We start from the raw sequence: 15,630 nt of genomic DNA, 5'->3' as shown, positions 1-15,630 counted from the left end.
CCACTCAGTCCTCAAATGTTCCTCTATCTGGCCCACTTCTCTCAGGATGGACTCTTTAACCTCTCTGCCTCCTCTGCTTGAAACAGCCACGCTGTGTGATGTGAGGGGCCTCTATACTCTATACGTCCCCCTGCCCGCCGAGCCCCAGCCTGACCCCGACCCCTGCACTGGACTTCCGCACCAAAATCCTCGTCCACCGAAGTTACAGAGCTCCTGCAGCGACTCTGGCCCGGCTTCAGAGGACGACGACCGATGGTGGGGGAGCTTCAAAACTGGAGGACGTGTCCAGAGGTCCAGGCTCCCGCCTCGCCGGGTCCCAGGTGTGCATCCTTTCATGGACATAATGTGTTCTCTTTTTTCCCCTCCACATGTCTCTGTTCCTGCATTCTGGGTGAATTAGCATTTGATGTAAGTGCACCAACGACTGGGGACTGTAGTAGAGCGAAAGGTTAATGGAGAAATGTCAACCGTGGATGACTGGAGGTAGCTGGGCAAAGCAAAGGGGATTATGCTTAAATATGCTCAGACACTATACTGCTGTTGGTTCATTCTCATTCTCTATCTGTTACACTAATTAGACTGTATTTACTATTAGTGCGAACAGTGACTGAGTGGCAGGTATCAGCAGTAGAATACCTCATTTAATCCACTTACTGATTGATGTGCCATGTTAAAACCGCCTGAGGCAAAAGGCTGTCCGGAGTGTAGCAGCCATAAAAAAAAATAAATAAATAAAATGATTAGTGAGGACTCGAACCCTGTTGAGGAAGTCAATTTGACTCAGGATCTGTGGTTAATATGCAATGACTGAACAAATATTTTACCAGAACATTCTTCTGTAGCGAAGGCAGGAGGTGTGTAAACCAGATAAACGACTCAGCAGACATCCAATTTCAATGGTTTATGCCAGAGTAGTAAAAACGACAACTGCGAGGCTCCTGTTTGCTGCCGTTATAATATTTAAATTGTACTTGTGACTTACAAAAGCCATGGTCTCATGTGCCAAAGCTCTGAATGCCAACTGAGAAAATTGGGGATTGCTTTTTTTTTTTTCTCAATATTTCCAATCTTTGTCACGTAACTGAAAATATTGGTATTTGTGATTGCAGTGATTGTTGTAATATTGATTCATGTGTGGGCAGCAGCAGCAGCCTCACTCATGTGGAACTGCGGTTTGAAATACAGTTCTCAACAAAGGGCAAACAGCTACTGACAAAGCAATTTTCCACTCAAGGTCTCTCCATAATGCATTAAGTAAGGTTTAACTTAACCCCACGGAACATGGTATGAAAATGAAACTGTATTTCACCGACTGCCCTCCCCCTCTCTGACAGGGCTGTAATTACAACAGAATATAAACAAAAAGCCTCTTCAATTCTCTATGCATAGTCTTGTAAGAAACTTGTAAGAGCAAAAAAAAACAAAAAAAACACCTGAGAACCAATTGTCCTTTGCTTAATCGCTTTGCTTTGTAGAAGAGAAACAGAAATGGTAAGCGTTCTTCTCAACTGTATTTAATGGACCTGGAGGTCTGGCACAGTGCAGCCTGAGGGCGGTGACAGTTTTGTTTTTAGACTCCTGCACACAGGATTTTCAATGACACAGTAACATTTGGGGATCAAGTGCTGATGACGTTCAACTGTAACCAACTACATGACAGAAATGAGTGAAAATGACTGTACTGTAATGTAAACGGGTCATTTGTAGAGACGATGCCACAGAGTTACAACATGACTGCAGGTTTTTCTGTATGTAGACCTATGGAGTAAAAACAGCAACAGTATGGATGTGGACTCCTAAAACCTCTTGAACTTGAGAGTCAGCTATTTCATCACTAACTAATAGTCTTTGCGGTACTTTTTAAAACCCTGTTGTGCTAAAGCAGAGCTGGAACAATAAATACTTATCACTGCATACATGTGCCTTTTAAAAAGGAAAACAAAGCTTCTCTCTATCTGGACAGAGAATCAGTGAGATATTTGGACAGCTCTGGTGAAATGCAGATCATGGTTTGGACTGGTCTTTATTCTTCTGGGCTTCATGGTTGCTTAGTGTGGCAGCAGGAATGGGAAACGGCTGAGAACAATATGGGCAAGTCTTTCATCAGACATCTGTCATCTCGTCTTCCATCTCGTCCCCCTCCGTTTCACCTTCTGCCTCGCCTTCTTCCTCCTCTTCCTCGTCTGATGTCACATCCAGCTCATCCATCTGGGAGACGCACTTTGGACACGAGCAGACAAACAGGTAGTTCTCCCTGGGAAAGAAGAAGAAAATGTTCCACCAGTCATATTGTTGCACCTCCAACAGGAGCTGAATTAATCAGAGGCGTTTTATTATTACTCCTGCTGCTTCTCAGGGAATCTGGTGCCGTTCGAGCTCACAAGATGAAGTGAGCGTTTAATACAGCAATTAATGCTTTCCACTGGTGCGATGTCGGAGTTAACACCACCAACCTGGAGTGTAACTGCACCTTTTCAAAAGCTGTTAAGTGTCACAGGATGCAGTCAAAACTTAATGCACGTCAGGTTAGACATGATTGGAGTTAAAGGAACTCGCCTGGTGGAGCACAAGCCACAGGAGAAACTATAACACCCCTCACATCTCTGCCTCAAGACTGCCCACTATGACTGTTTTTTTATTGATCCAGATGGATTTCGCAATGGTGTGATCCCCATTCAAGTGATTCATCCGACAGATGTTTACCTCAGGATTTTGTGTCTGCTATGACGGCTTCGGTCCCGCTGACAGCAGTCCAAGTAACTGATGCAGATCTCCTGAAAATGGAAGAAAACAAAAACAGCTGAACTGGCTGAAGAAGCACAACGTCAATAAGATGAAGTTACTGAGCCTGAAAGTCTTAAAAGTTCAATCCCATGAATGTGATACTGGTATTTTTCAAGCCCCCCCCCGCTCTCTCTGCCTGTCATGCAGGAAGTTGCTCCATCCTTCCATCTTTCTACTGGTGAAATGTTATACAAAGTGCTCCTGTCTTAGCCTGCATTCAAAGGGGCGAGCTTTGCTGGGAAAGTAGCGCGGCTGCTGTGACATTACTGTGCCGTGCAGATGCAAGGCTTCTCAATCTTTCTGACAGCTTGACAAACCCACTCCAATCCTCCGAGTCTCAGCCTTTCTAATACCGTCTGACAAGAGAGCGCACAAAGCTAGAGAGGGATGTACTGTCCCGTCTATCCCGGGCCAGAATTTATCACTCCGAACCCAGACGTGTCAGCTGACCTCTCCTGGGTTGATGTCACTGAGGGCACTGAGGTGAAGCAGGAAATTGTTGTCGGGGAAGGACGCCTCCGCATTGGGTATGCAGCTGTGGTTACCTGCAGGGGTCAGAGCGGCAACACAGCAGGGGAGGGGGTGGGGAGGGGATAAGGAGGTCATCGGACAGCCACTTGACAAGAACAACAGTATGTCTGAACTGAAGTGACAGCGCTCATAACAAGAGACATCATCTGCACTTACATGAGCTTTGAAGGAGGAATAGTCCAGAGCCCTCACAGTTCAGAAAGTCTCCCGTCTCTGCAGAGAGAAAGAGAACTGATTATGCGCATTCCTGACCTCTTGTTGCGATCGACACACAGGTTGCATAATAATCACTGCAATGTCAATGGGTCGGAAAAAAAAACGCTCACCCCGTAACACGACCATTGCACATCTGTCCAGTTCAGACAGATATTATTTATAAAAATAAGAAAAAAGAAAGAAAAAAAAAACTGCAAGAGTAAGATCAAACTGTGACCTTTCTCGATGTCCTTGTACAGTTGGTCAATAAAGGAGTCCAACTGCTCCCTCTGCTGGGCAGGAAGCTCCAGTGCATCGCAGGCGTGAACCCACTGACTCAAGGAGCTGGAAGCCAACAGAGAAAAAAAAAAAGAAAAGAAAGTAAGAGCACAATAGAGAGAGCAGAACTTGACCTCCAGAGTGACGAGCTGTAGAGAAGGACAAGGGAGGAGAGAGTTCACCTGGTGCCGATGCCTTGTCCGTTGGTGCCGACCAGAGAGAACAGAGAGCGGAAACCCTCAGGGACAAACCACTGCAACACAGTCACAAACTTGATTTATTTATTTGGCTCCTTTGAGCTGAGTTCAGAGGTCAGTGTCAGCTGCAGCAGGAATTCAGCTCATAAACAAGATTCAGGATTAGTCAATCAACAGAAAATTGATTATTATTATAAACCGGTTATTAATGGTTTAAGTTGATCCTCAAGCAAATAATCTGACTCAAAACATCTGCTGGTTAAAAGCTTCTTTTTTCGTAGGTTTGAACTGTTGATTAGACGCAACAACACCTCTGAAGACGTCGACCTTGAGCCCTCCACTAGAGATTATTTTCATTATCACGCAATACAAAAAAGAACATTTCCCACATCTATCCAGCGACGCAGGTGCATGAGAACAAGGCGAATCGTTCAAAGAGTACAGGATCCTTTAATCATCAGCATGCAATCTGGCATCAAGTGTTTTGTTTATTAAATGTCCTAAACGAATCAATAATGGCCAGAACAAAATCACACAGCCAAAGGTGGCTCCTTCAAATGTCCAAAAAGAAATCGGTTTTTAATGATCCTAAGATCAATCCACCTAAGACGCCTCTGAAGTATTTCTGGTGTTATCACTTGAATAGTTTGTTTGTTTGCTTTTTTAAATTTTTTACTCAGCTATCAAAATTGGTCACTCAATTAAAAAGACTGACTGATTTTTTTTTTTTTTTTACTTGTGTTGGCATTTATGCTAAAAAATAATTTAATAGCTTGGACAACATTTTGGAGACAAAGCAGCTTGAATACAAATCAGAGAACCGTCAACTCTAAAAAGCAGTAATTAACCGCCCCTGAACCACAACCTCTGAGATGTAACTGGCAGTTCGCAGCGTTTCACTGGATGACTGAATTGAATGGATCACAATTACTGGACTGAAAACATGGAAAAAGCAGCGAGGCCGCAATCGGAGACATACTTACCCGACTGAGATGATCGTTGTAAAGTGCTGCTGTGAAAAGGCCGTGTAACAAGGCCAACTGCCCCTACACACAAACAACGTGGGATAAACAGACAGTTATGGTTTTACATAACGTCGATGGCGTCAGTGGGAATTAAAGCAAAGCGTCAGGGGAGAGTTAACGTCGCAGTGCCTTGCTCATTGACCTGTGACTGTGAGCATGATACCGTCTTTGAACTCTCCAGACTTGACACATTTTTTGCACCTCAACAACTTCACATTTCCAGCAGAGGAAAACATCCTGGATGGTCAACTCACTCTGAACTGCTCTCCCAGGAGCTTATGGGCGATCTCCTCCTCCTCGTTGGCCGTCCGGCTGCAGAAGTGAGAGAAGAGCTTCTGCCAGTGTGCTTTGTCTTTAGCCTGGACGACATACGGTTAGCATCATTAACACTGGGTCACCTGCTCATTACAGTGCATTTTTATTGCTAGTGCGCCTTCCTTTCTCTGCCACACCTGCCCTCCGTTTTGTTGCCTATTATAAAGGATAATGAATGTAATTTCAAAATAAAGGTCAACTGAGAACAGCAAACTAAATTACAGGCTATATTTCATTTCATTTCATAAAAAAACATATTTTTCCTGCCCCTTAGTACACATGAGAGGCTGGAGATTCAGAGCTTGTTTTTATCCTTTCACAGGAGGCCAGCTGTTGCCAATCACTTTGTACTATAGTTATCTCAGCTTCCATAAACATTTTCTAATCTCAAAAGTCCCCTGATAAATATCAGATTTTCCTCTTACTTCACAATACCACAATACATGTTTTCAAATCAATTAGTACATCCCATGAACATTTCTTCACTAAGGAGAGTCTGTTTAAAAAAGGAAAAAATTAAAATGGAAGCAAATCCTCCCACTTTAATTTTCACAAGCAAAGTTAATTTCAAGCAAGGTTTAACACTATAAACTTTGAATTAAAACATGATGGAACAATGAGGAATGGGCAATAAAAAAATCTAATTACATGCAGCATGTTAAAGCAAGGTGTTTACTGCTGTTGCTTTGTTTTGTTCTCTTTGCATGGGTTCCTGCAGGATTAGTGCACACACCAGAATGAACTGAACCTCGACTTGTTTCTATCCAAGACCTTTGGACGGACTCACCTGTTTGACCACAGCTACCATCCTGGACATGAGCATGATGCTGGAGGTCTCTGGAGGATAATGCATACTCCTGATGACGAGACAAATCATCAATGAGACACAGAAGTTAAAGGACAATTCAAGGCAAATTCAACCTGGGGCTATCATTTCCTAATATTTTAGGTCTAAAAGAAGGAATTTGAAGATTTTCTTTTTAATTGCTCCTGTTAGGCAGTGGTTCTGTCCGTCTCCGCATCGCCACAGCAGCGTATAATGGGAGCAGATGGATCTTACGCTGTTTAGGCTGTTTACATCCCACAAAACCGCAATTTCACAGACAACGTCAGATGGCTGTTCAAACATACACCAAGGGGCTTGTTTACTTCAAGAAAGAGGACACGTTTGTAAACGGAGCTGTAGTCTCATAAAGTCTTGTGTGAGAATCAAGTTTGACGTCTCACTATGTTTCCAGGTAGTCTGTAGCTCCCGTTTGTTTTATCAACAAAGGACTACAAACTCGGAGCCACGACGAGACTTTGTATTACAGCTCCGTTTACAAACATGTCGTGGGATGTAAACAGCCTAAGATCCGTCCGCTCCCATTCTACGCTGCTGTGGTGATGCAGGGACAGACAGAACCACTGCATAACAAGAGACATTAAAAAGAAAATCTTCAGATTCATTCTGGGTCTATAATGAAAAATACTCTCAGAGGAAGTAGTACATGTATACAGTCCCTTTTTCCTTGAGTATACAAATTGGGAGGACAAAGAATGAGAAACACTCTTCAATAAAATGTAATCCTCCTAAAACATATAATGTGATTGATACACTTTGGGCAATGTAAATAAAAACCTGAATATTATTAACATTGTAATGAATATGACAGGGCTGAGTGATAGATTCTACAGGGGTCCCTAATGAAGCGGCCCCTCACCTCCATGCATCTTTGAGCTTGTTGATGGGATGGTCCGGATCCTCCTGGGAGGCTCCCAGACACAGGACCCTGTGGTACTGATCTGCTGCAGATTGTCGACACTCGCTGCTACAGTACATCACCTGCAGGACGAGTTCATGTCAATCAAATGACAAAGAAAAGACAAACGATCACTTAAAACCATTATATTAAAAAAAAAGAAAAAAAAAAGGAAATGGCGAAGTTGGGGTGATCAGTACTAAACCAGACAAAAAGAGCTGCTACTCTACACACCTAACAATTCCCTTAACCACTAATTGCAAAACCACAGGTCGTCATCACTTAGCAACAACTATTGTGCCAGGAGGATGTAATCAGGACATTATTGTATGGTTGTTGTTTTTTTCATTCATTCCTTCACAGCTGTAAACTGGACTGTAATTTTCTACAGGCTCTCTACATTTAGGGTATTTTTGAATAAAATGTTTTCAAAGATTCTTGGGGCAAACACCTCGCTGTTATAACGCAGCAACAAACATTAATCTTAAATTATAAAGACTCCCCACAGAGCACTATTTTATCATACGGTATTTGCACAACTTTTTTCCATTGGACAGTGGAAAAATTTAAGTATAGTATAAAAAATAATAAAAGAGCAATCTTTTCTAGAGATTTTGACCAGTGTTGGTTAAATCTGAGCAATCTGTAATCATTTACAAAAAACTATTGACAGAGCTCAATACTCTTTGTATATCAATATTGTATAATTGTCCCATTTTAGAGCTGCATTTCATTAAAGGGACAACGAGGAGTTTCTATTTGGTTATAAAAAAGTCTCACGTTAATGTGGATGAATCTCTGCTACCCACACTTGTTAATGGGCCCATTTTCGATAAATATATCGTTTTGTCTCTATCGTTATTTTGTTATTATTAGTGGTGGCGGAAATTTTCTTTACTTTCGGTTTCGTGGCGAGTCATGAGAATAACCGAATCGCCGTTTATGGTCGGAACTACGACGGAATGTGATCGTCTTCGAACCTCTGACTTTAATTATTGATGAATGAAAACATGAGTCTGTCTTGCGCCTGTCCAAGAATTTTACGGTGCGCGCGGAGGCTCATAAATGTAGTGTGAAAACGCTTCGCTTTTCCAAAACTCCTCGTTGTCCCTTTAAATTTGGAAATGCATTCTTTATTTGTTAAATTGCCCTTCCTTTTAATCTTAATTATTCGGATTACGGTTGCACAATTTACCAAAATATCATCAATCTATGCAACATCCAAATCAAACAAAAATCATGTCAAGCACTAATGACCATTTCAACAGAAACTGCAAGGGAGCAATGTTTTATTACACTTCCTTGTATCCTTGGATACGGTGTCTTTTGTAGGACTCTGATATAAATGTGTCAAATAGCTTCAGGAACCAAAATGAGAAAATTAAATGCAATAAAAAGTAAGTTGTTACAGAGTTTGCTTGTGTCCTGAAAATTTATAAAACACTGCAGATCCCAAACAACACTTTGAAACAGACACATAGATTGGTTTATTGATCCATGAAACCAATACTGGCCTCCAACAATTGATCAGCTGGTCATATTGTCCACCACTGATATAGTGGTGGTTCCAGCCTGACCACAGATCATTGGAATAAACAGCTTTCTTGTCTGAAACAATATTGATCTGACTAGTTTAAAATAAAATATATATTTCTCTTTCCGTTTTAAAATGAGAAAGTTATTTATTTATTTATTTTAACACTTAACTGAGCTGATTGATGGGACTGACCTGGCACTGGGGGCAGGCTTGGTGCAGCTCTGGTCGGACGCGGCAGAGCTCAGGGTGAGGGAGGCTGAGTCCAGGCTTCCCACTGAGTCTCCTGGCGTTTTCCTCCGCAGTCTCCAGAGCCCGGAGGCAGTAATCACAGGCTGGGACACAGGCAGACGACACACATCACTACAGATATCAACATGAATCAGGTCCACTGGTCTAACAATAATGCAACAAACAGTCCTTTGTGAAGTTTATAATGGGTTTTTTTGTGTGTTCACAGTGGTGGTGTGTGTCTGTGATCGTTTCGGAGCTGCAGCTGAGCTTATAGTTCCCCTGCAACCAACTGAGAAACAGACCTTAAGGTAACACTTGGATGGTGAGTGAACTTTTCTACCGTTTGTCATTTGAAAACTATATAAATATAAATGGTTCAGAGATGTATGTTGACAAAACTTAGACAATAACTGGTTTCTAGGCCTGTAAATAATTATTTAGGGTGATTATATTTGTTTAATTATTTGTGTGATTCCAATAAAAACATGTTAAGTCTACTGTCAGGCATGTTGATTAACCAGTTTCACAATCACATCATTGTCATCGTTTTTCCTAAACCTCTCATGGTTCCTGTCAGTTGTCACCACACGTTGACAGATTTGGGCCATTTTAATCCACATACAGGAAACAATACGTTTCCCACTTTTTGTTTGTCTGTAACAACAAAAACCAAGATCCCTGCAGCAAAACAAAACAAACATGATCTCCACTTTCCTCTGCTACACCTGACTGTATATTTCAACACAACAGGACAGTAGAACAGCACTAGATGATCAGGCAGCTGGATCAACCCCCTTATTTTTTAAGGAAGACTTTATTGCGTTATCTCTTTTCTAATGTAATTTCCATTTCACTTTGATTCGTTTGTATGTATTATATTTATATTGTTTTTAGATGGAAATTAGCCCGAGTGGCTAAATCTGGTACAACCATCTCTTCTCTGTTCTTGATTAATGGTATTGTACACTGTCCCGTAATAATAAACTAAACTAATTGGACGCCTGATTCACCTTGTTACTTGAACTGAGAATTGCTGTACAAATGAAGTATATCATTATTTCATGAAGGAGGATTTGTTGCATCCAGCTGCTTTATTTCTAGCTTGGTGTTGAACAAGCTGTAGCGATATATTGCACATATTTATTTATGTAATTATTTTATATTTAATTTTACTGGATTTCAGTTTTGTTTTTAACTTCTAACTAACTTTTAACCCTGGTTTTAGTCCTTTTACTATTTCACCAGAGTCATTCTTTTTATTGACCCTTCTCTCTCTTTCCTGTCCTGATTGGTGGAGCCTTGAGCTCTTTTAGCACTTTTATCATAATTTTGTCATTTATAGTCAGCATAGTATGTGTTGGTTTTGTGTTAAATTTAATTGTGTTTTGTGTATATGTGAAACAAACCTACCTCCGCCAGGTACAATAAAGTAACCTGAACCTGTGTTCCCATTAAACAGTCAGTGTATTATTACAGGGTATTATTATCAAACAAGATCTCTGGTATAAGATGCAGTTTAGAAGCAGTGAGTCCAGAGTCTCTCTGTTTCAGCAGAGGGTGTGCACAGTTCAGTTCCTGTTGCTTTGTGGACATTATTGTACATATTTAAACACAATGGAAACTTCAGACTTCTCACCTTTATATTTGTACAGACTATTCCACAGGAACTGAGCCGCGACGAGAGGTCGCTCAATGAATATGCTGTCTCCTTTCTTGATGCTCCTTTTCGCGAAGAGACCTTTCCCCTAAAACATGAAGATAGGATTTAAAAAATTAACAGATACTCATCAATCAGCCTTTCAAACACAGCTACTGCCACTGCTGCTTATTTCTCCATCTCAACTTAACACACAACTGTGCAACATATGATCACAATTATATGACTTTTTATACTTCTGCTACTTTATATTTTGTCTAAATTATAAGTAGTAGCAATAGTAATTTATTATTTCATGTTCTTATTATATCTACGGTAGCCTATATTACATCTCATTTGATACTGTCTTTTTATTATTCTTACACTGTCCAACCACTGTGCTGCTGCGATGCTTAATACTCATCTATTTTTATTTTGAGTCAAACCTCTGAAGGTCTCTCCATATGAGAACCTGTGCAAGTTTCTAAAGCTTTAAGGTGTGGATATGAAACATTAAACAGCTCTTAGTGTCATAATATATTGTTGTTGGCTCCTGGGTGAGGTGAGATGAGATGCACCTTCATCTCAGTGCTCTTTGGTTTGTGTTGACTTGAATCAAATGTCAATCCAGTGTGTCCTCTCTCCCTCTGAGGATTGTCCACCACAGCAAACAATGCTTATGGGAGCGTTTACTTCTGAGTGTGGCTCAACTCTCCTGTAAATGCCAAGTTACATCCTTCAGTAGAAACATAAGGGCATTAATATAAGACAGTGGGAACTCAGATTTAGTTGTTTGGTCCTGTAACTTTACTGTTTTTATGCACTTGCCACACTAATAGGTTTTATAATAGACCTACGTTTTATTGTTACCTGTAGATTTGTCTGTAACATCATAAAATCTAATGCTTCTGGTGGTTATGAACAGTAACAGATACATTATTATGGGATTCTTTCAGATCATGGTGAAGTTTCTCCGGTGAGTGGCCACACACAGCTAAATCCCCCCCGGCTCTGCTGACACACCGACGCCGACATGAGGCTGCTGCTGCGCGGCTGCAGAGCCTCACCACATCCCGGTGTGTCCCCGGTCTCTCCGGACCGACACGCTGGACTCGGTCTTACCTTAATGTTGTCTATAAATCTCACTTCCACGCTGCTGGCAACTTTGCCGGCGTCCACGCAGAAGGAAAACATGTCATCTCGGGGAGCAGCCATGTTTTCTCGACGACCTTTCCCCTCTCACCCCTCACACGCTGACGGAGGTTTATCTCCGGAGAGCGGCGGCGCCGGCAGCGACCTCTGCTGCTGGAGCTCAGCCAGGCACCGCCACACAAAACACTGGATGTAACTCCAAAACAACAAATAGCCTACTACCGCAATACCTAGGCTTTGATCAACTGTTCTGGAAATTATTTATTGGTTAAAAAGAAAAAACGTAGCAATGCCTGCTTTAGACTACAATAGTAAGACAAACAATTGGGGCTGAAAGATGGGATGTTTGACTAATCTTAGCCAAATTCTTTATTCATGAAGCCAATCTCTAAAGACCCCACCCATCTTCACATGCTTCTTAAATTAATTTCAACTTTATATTAAGTCTCTAAAATGTATGGAGTCCAAACTTGCCAAAGACCTCTCATTCAGTGCTAAAAAATGATCTGATAACAGTTAGCCTATTAAATCAACCTTGTCTATCTTATTTTTTGTCGGTTTTTTTTATTTTTTTATTTCATGCCCTTACATATTATGTTTCGTAAATGTATTTAGTTTTAAATCAAGGTTTCATCTCTTCAATGGTGTCTGTTCTTGTCGATTTTTCTTTTTTTTTTTTTTGCACTCATTTGTTTGCAATAAAGTAGCCTAAAAAAATAAACAGCAGCATCAGTCTGACTGTTTAGTGAGCTGACATTGAAGATAAAAATAAATAAATAAATAAATAAAGACCACTTTACTACAGACTATCAACCATTAGTTTACGTTTCATTCATTGTTTATAAAGCTTTCTTCACTGCACTGTTACTAATAAGCATGTAATTTTTGAACAGTCGTTAATGTAAAGTTTAAGAATAACTATCTCATCTATCATGTGTTTAATGATTTAATTGTCATATTAAAGAACTGGTGTATTCAGCATTAATCTAATGTGTTGTATTATCTTGTATTATGCCAGTTACAAATTAATGCCAATGGTTCAATCATTTAATAGACTGTAAGTAAATAATTAATAAACTAGTTAGATGTACGATTAGTCTGCACTTACACATACAATCAATTAGACATATAAATGGTTGTCTATTTTATTATAGATACGTTTACTAATCGGCTGTGTTTGTAAATTACATACCAATCAATAATGAATGCTAAACTAATGCTTAATAGAGTGTAGTTAAAGTCTTATTAATGAATAGGTAGGTACAAACCTTTTAACTCATTTACACAAACTATTACACATGGTATTTTTACTTCAACTGGTTGAAACTGGAAAGTAAAAATACTAAAAGAGTGCAGGTAACAAATATTCATATTATTTATGAATCTGTTGATTATTTTCCTGATTAATTGAAAAGCTGTTTTTATCAATTACTGTTAAGCAAACAGTCAATGGCAGTTCGTTATCACCTAGAGGTGAAAGACTCATTAAATTATATTTCAGTTGTCAGAATATTTACTGGCAAATTTTCTGTACCTAATGTAACTGATAATTTTATTGATTAGTAACACTGTACCTTTACAATAAGGTGCAATACAGTGCACTATTGAAGAAATATATTTAAATTCAAAAACGATAGGAAAAATATAAAAGTATGGTACAAAGTTCACATGGAGCCACTCGCTCACAGAAATGTCTGGATACGGATAAATGGTATTTATTTATTGTATTTTTTCAAACAGTATAGAGAAATGTTTCACATTGTTTGACTAGCAAACCTTTAATGAGCTTGTGGTAGCAGTAAAATTATTACACAAAAGAATTAAAAAATACTAGTTGATCATCAGAGGTATAATATATAGGTTACACTTGTATGATTAAAGGATTGTGCAAAAGGAGGAAATACAACAGTGGCTGAACAAACAGTCAGTAGTAGAGTAAAATGCCCTTCATACAAGTCAGGAAGTCAAGTTCATTTACAGTGTTTAGTTACTGGATATAGGGGGAAAAAATGCAAAGACAGTGAAGTGCTGAGTGTTGATTCACATTATTTGGGTTAAAATACCCGGCAGGTCATCGACAGTCATTTAAAAGACTGATGTACATCTGCAGTTCAGTCTCCACATGTTCCCACAGACATGCAGGCACAGATGGAGGGGCTTCACATTGACAATATTCCTCCTTAAAGAGCAATTCCTCATCATATTCATCAGAATCAGGAGGTTTATCGTAATCCTGAATAAACCAGCAGCCTGGTTAGTGCAGGTTCTCCACACCATCTGAAAAATGTGCTTGAGAGGAAGTTTTTCCATCACAGTAACACAACAGACCAGAGCCTGAGCCGTGTGCATCGACTGTGCAGATACAACAACCTGTGTTGGCTTATTGGATATAGTATAACCAGTACCAAAAGGCCAAATGTCATCCAGGGACATTGTCTGGATTACATTAGCTCTGTACAGTAGTTTGTATAAGGAGAATGTGTACACTGTACCACTTCATATTCATCAGCATCATAGTTTAAACCACTGAAAGTGAAAAATACTTCTTATAGTTGGTTTATATATCGTTGTCATTATCGTTCTACAACATGCTGTATTGATCAGGCTCTAAAACAGGCCTCTACATCAAACTATGTAGATTTAAGAAAATGGTTCTCATTCATTGGCTCAGGATCCTGCACAGTTTATCACACAATTTTACAATATTTGACCACTGCCTCACTGTAAAAAAAAAACAAAAAAAGATTACTCCAGTAAAACAGGGAGAAAAATCCATTGAAGGAAGATGCGTGAATTTTTATGTTTGATGATGCTGATGATTTAGGAAGTTGGAAAAGTCTGATTTAGAAATATAGATAAGTGAGCAGTTGGCTGATCTGCTGAGATCTCTCTCTGGAAACACACTTTTTTTAAATTTTCATTGAATTTAAAACAAATTGTTGTTGTTTAGAAAAGAGGGAGCTGCTCGGTCTGTGTATGCACTGTTTGCACAGCAGGTTGGTGATGTGAGACGTACGAGTTATGTTACAGCTGCTAGAATTTATATATAACCTAACAATGGAGCACCTGATTTCTTGTATATGAGCTTTACACAGACAGATTTAAGGACATCAGTTCTTTACCTGGCCAAATACTGCAAGTAAATAACGTCCCATATCTGCTTGATGTGTAAATAGGCAACTTCTTGCCTGTACGCAGAGATGGACAGAGTACTCGACCCCAGCACTTGAGTAAGAGTACAAATACTACTGGTCAAAATTTACTCTGTTACAAGTAAAAGTAGCTCAGTCGACATGTTACTCGAGTAAGAGTAAAAAAGTACTTGCTTTAAAAGGTACTTAAGTATCCAAAAGTGCATGCTTTTAAATTTACTTTAAGTAAAAGTAAGAGTATGAGTAAGAGTAAATTTCTTATTTTTCACATCAATGAATTACTATATTTTTTTCTAAATGAATGTAAGGAGCTTTTAACTTTTGTTTCTGAGAATTAACCCTTTGAAACCACCTGCACTGATGTGCTTTCTTTTAGGGGTTAGGGTTTCCTTCTTTGACAAACACAGCTTGTGTTCAATAGTATTTTAGAAAAAAAAAAAAAGAGCAGACCTAAAAGTAATGAGTACTTTTCAGCCTTCCTAGAAAAAGTAAAAATATTTGTCTTGGAAATGTATTCAAGTAAGAGTAATAAGTACCAAAGAAATCTAATACTCAAGTAAAGTACAAATCCTCTGGATATGTAGGCTACTTAAGTACAGTACTCAAGTAAATTTACTCTGTTACTGTCCACCACTGCTTATACGTTTGTAATATAACAACGTTAGCCAAATGATTTTATGTCAGGACAAAAAGTCAGTTATTACAGGTTTAAACTGCATTGATAAACTGGCTCACACTATACTTGAGCAGTCATCGCTATGCTGTATGTGGGTGGGGAACACTGAGTTGTACATATTAAAATAATTTTATTAATTCTAAAAAAAACTGATTTTACAGGAAATATATAATTATTT

At 39.5% G+C, this 15,630-nt stretch overlaps 1 protein-coding gene across 1 annotated transcript; it reads right to left on the bottom strand.

Annotated features, from left to right (window-relative positions):
• Positions 1-886: 886 nt before the first annotated feature.
• Positions 887-11,693, bottom strand: smyd5 (SMYD family member 5). Its single transcript, XM_085789329.1, has 13 exons — positions 11,595-11,693; positions 10,473-10,581; positions 8,798-8,937; positions 7,030-7,151; positions 6,114-6,183; positions 5,266-5,370; positions 4,970-5,032; positions 3,972-4,042; positions 3,749-3,855; positions 3,472-3,528; positions 3,235-3,329; positions 2,704-2,774; positions 887-2,254 (listed from the first exon to the last, which is right to left on the bottom strand). The coding sequence occupies exons 1-13, from the start codon at positions 11,685-11,687 to the stop codon at positions 2,104-2,106; spliced, it is 1,254 nt and encodes a 417-aa protein (XP_085645455.1). The 5' UTR covers positions 11,688-11,693; the 3' UTR covers positions 887-2,103.
• Between the last annotated feature and the right edge of the window lie 3,937 nt (positions 11,694-15,630).

Source organism: Trachurus japonicus, chromosome 10, assembly GCF_045865225.1.
Source record: "Trachurus japonicus isolate A0001 chromosome 10, Traja_1.0".
Taxonomy (NCBI): Eukaryota; Metazoa; Chordata; class Actinopteri; order Carangiformes; family Carangidae; genus Trachurus; species Trachurus japonicus.
The sequence above is the reverse complement of the archived record's forward strand: the minus strand, read 5'-3'. Positions and strand labels throughout refer to the sequence as shown.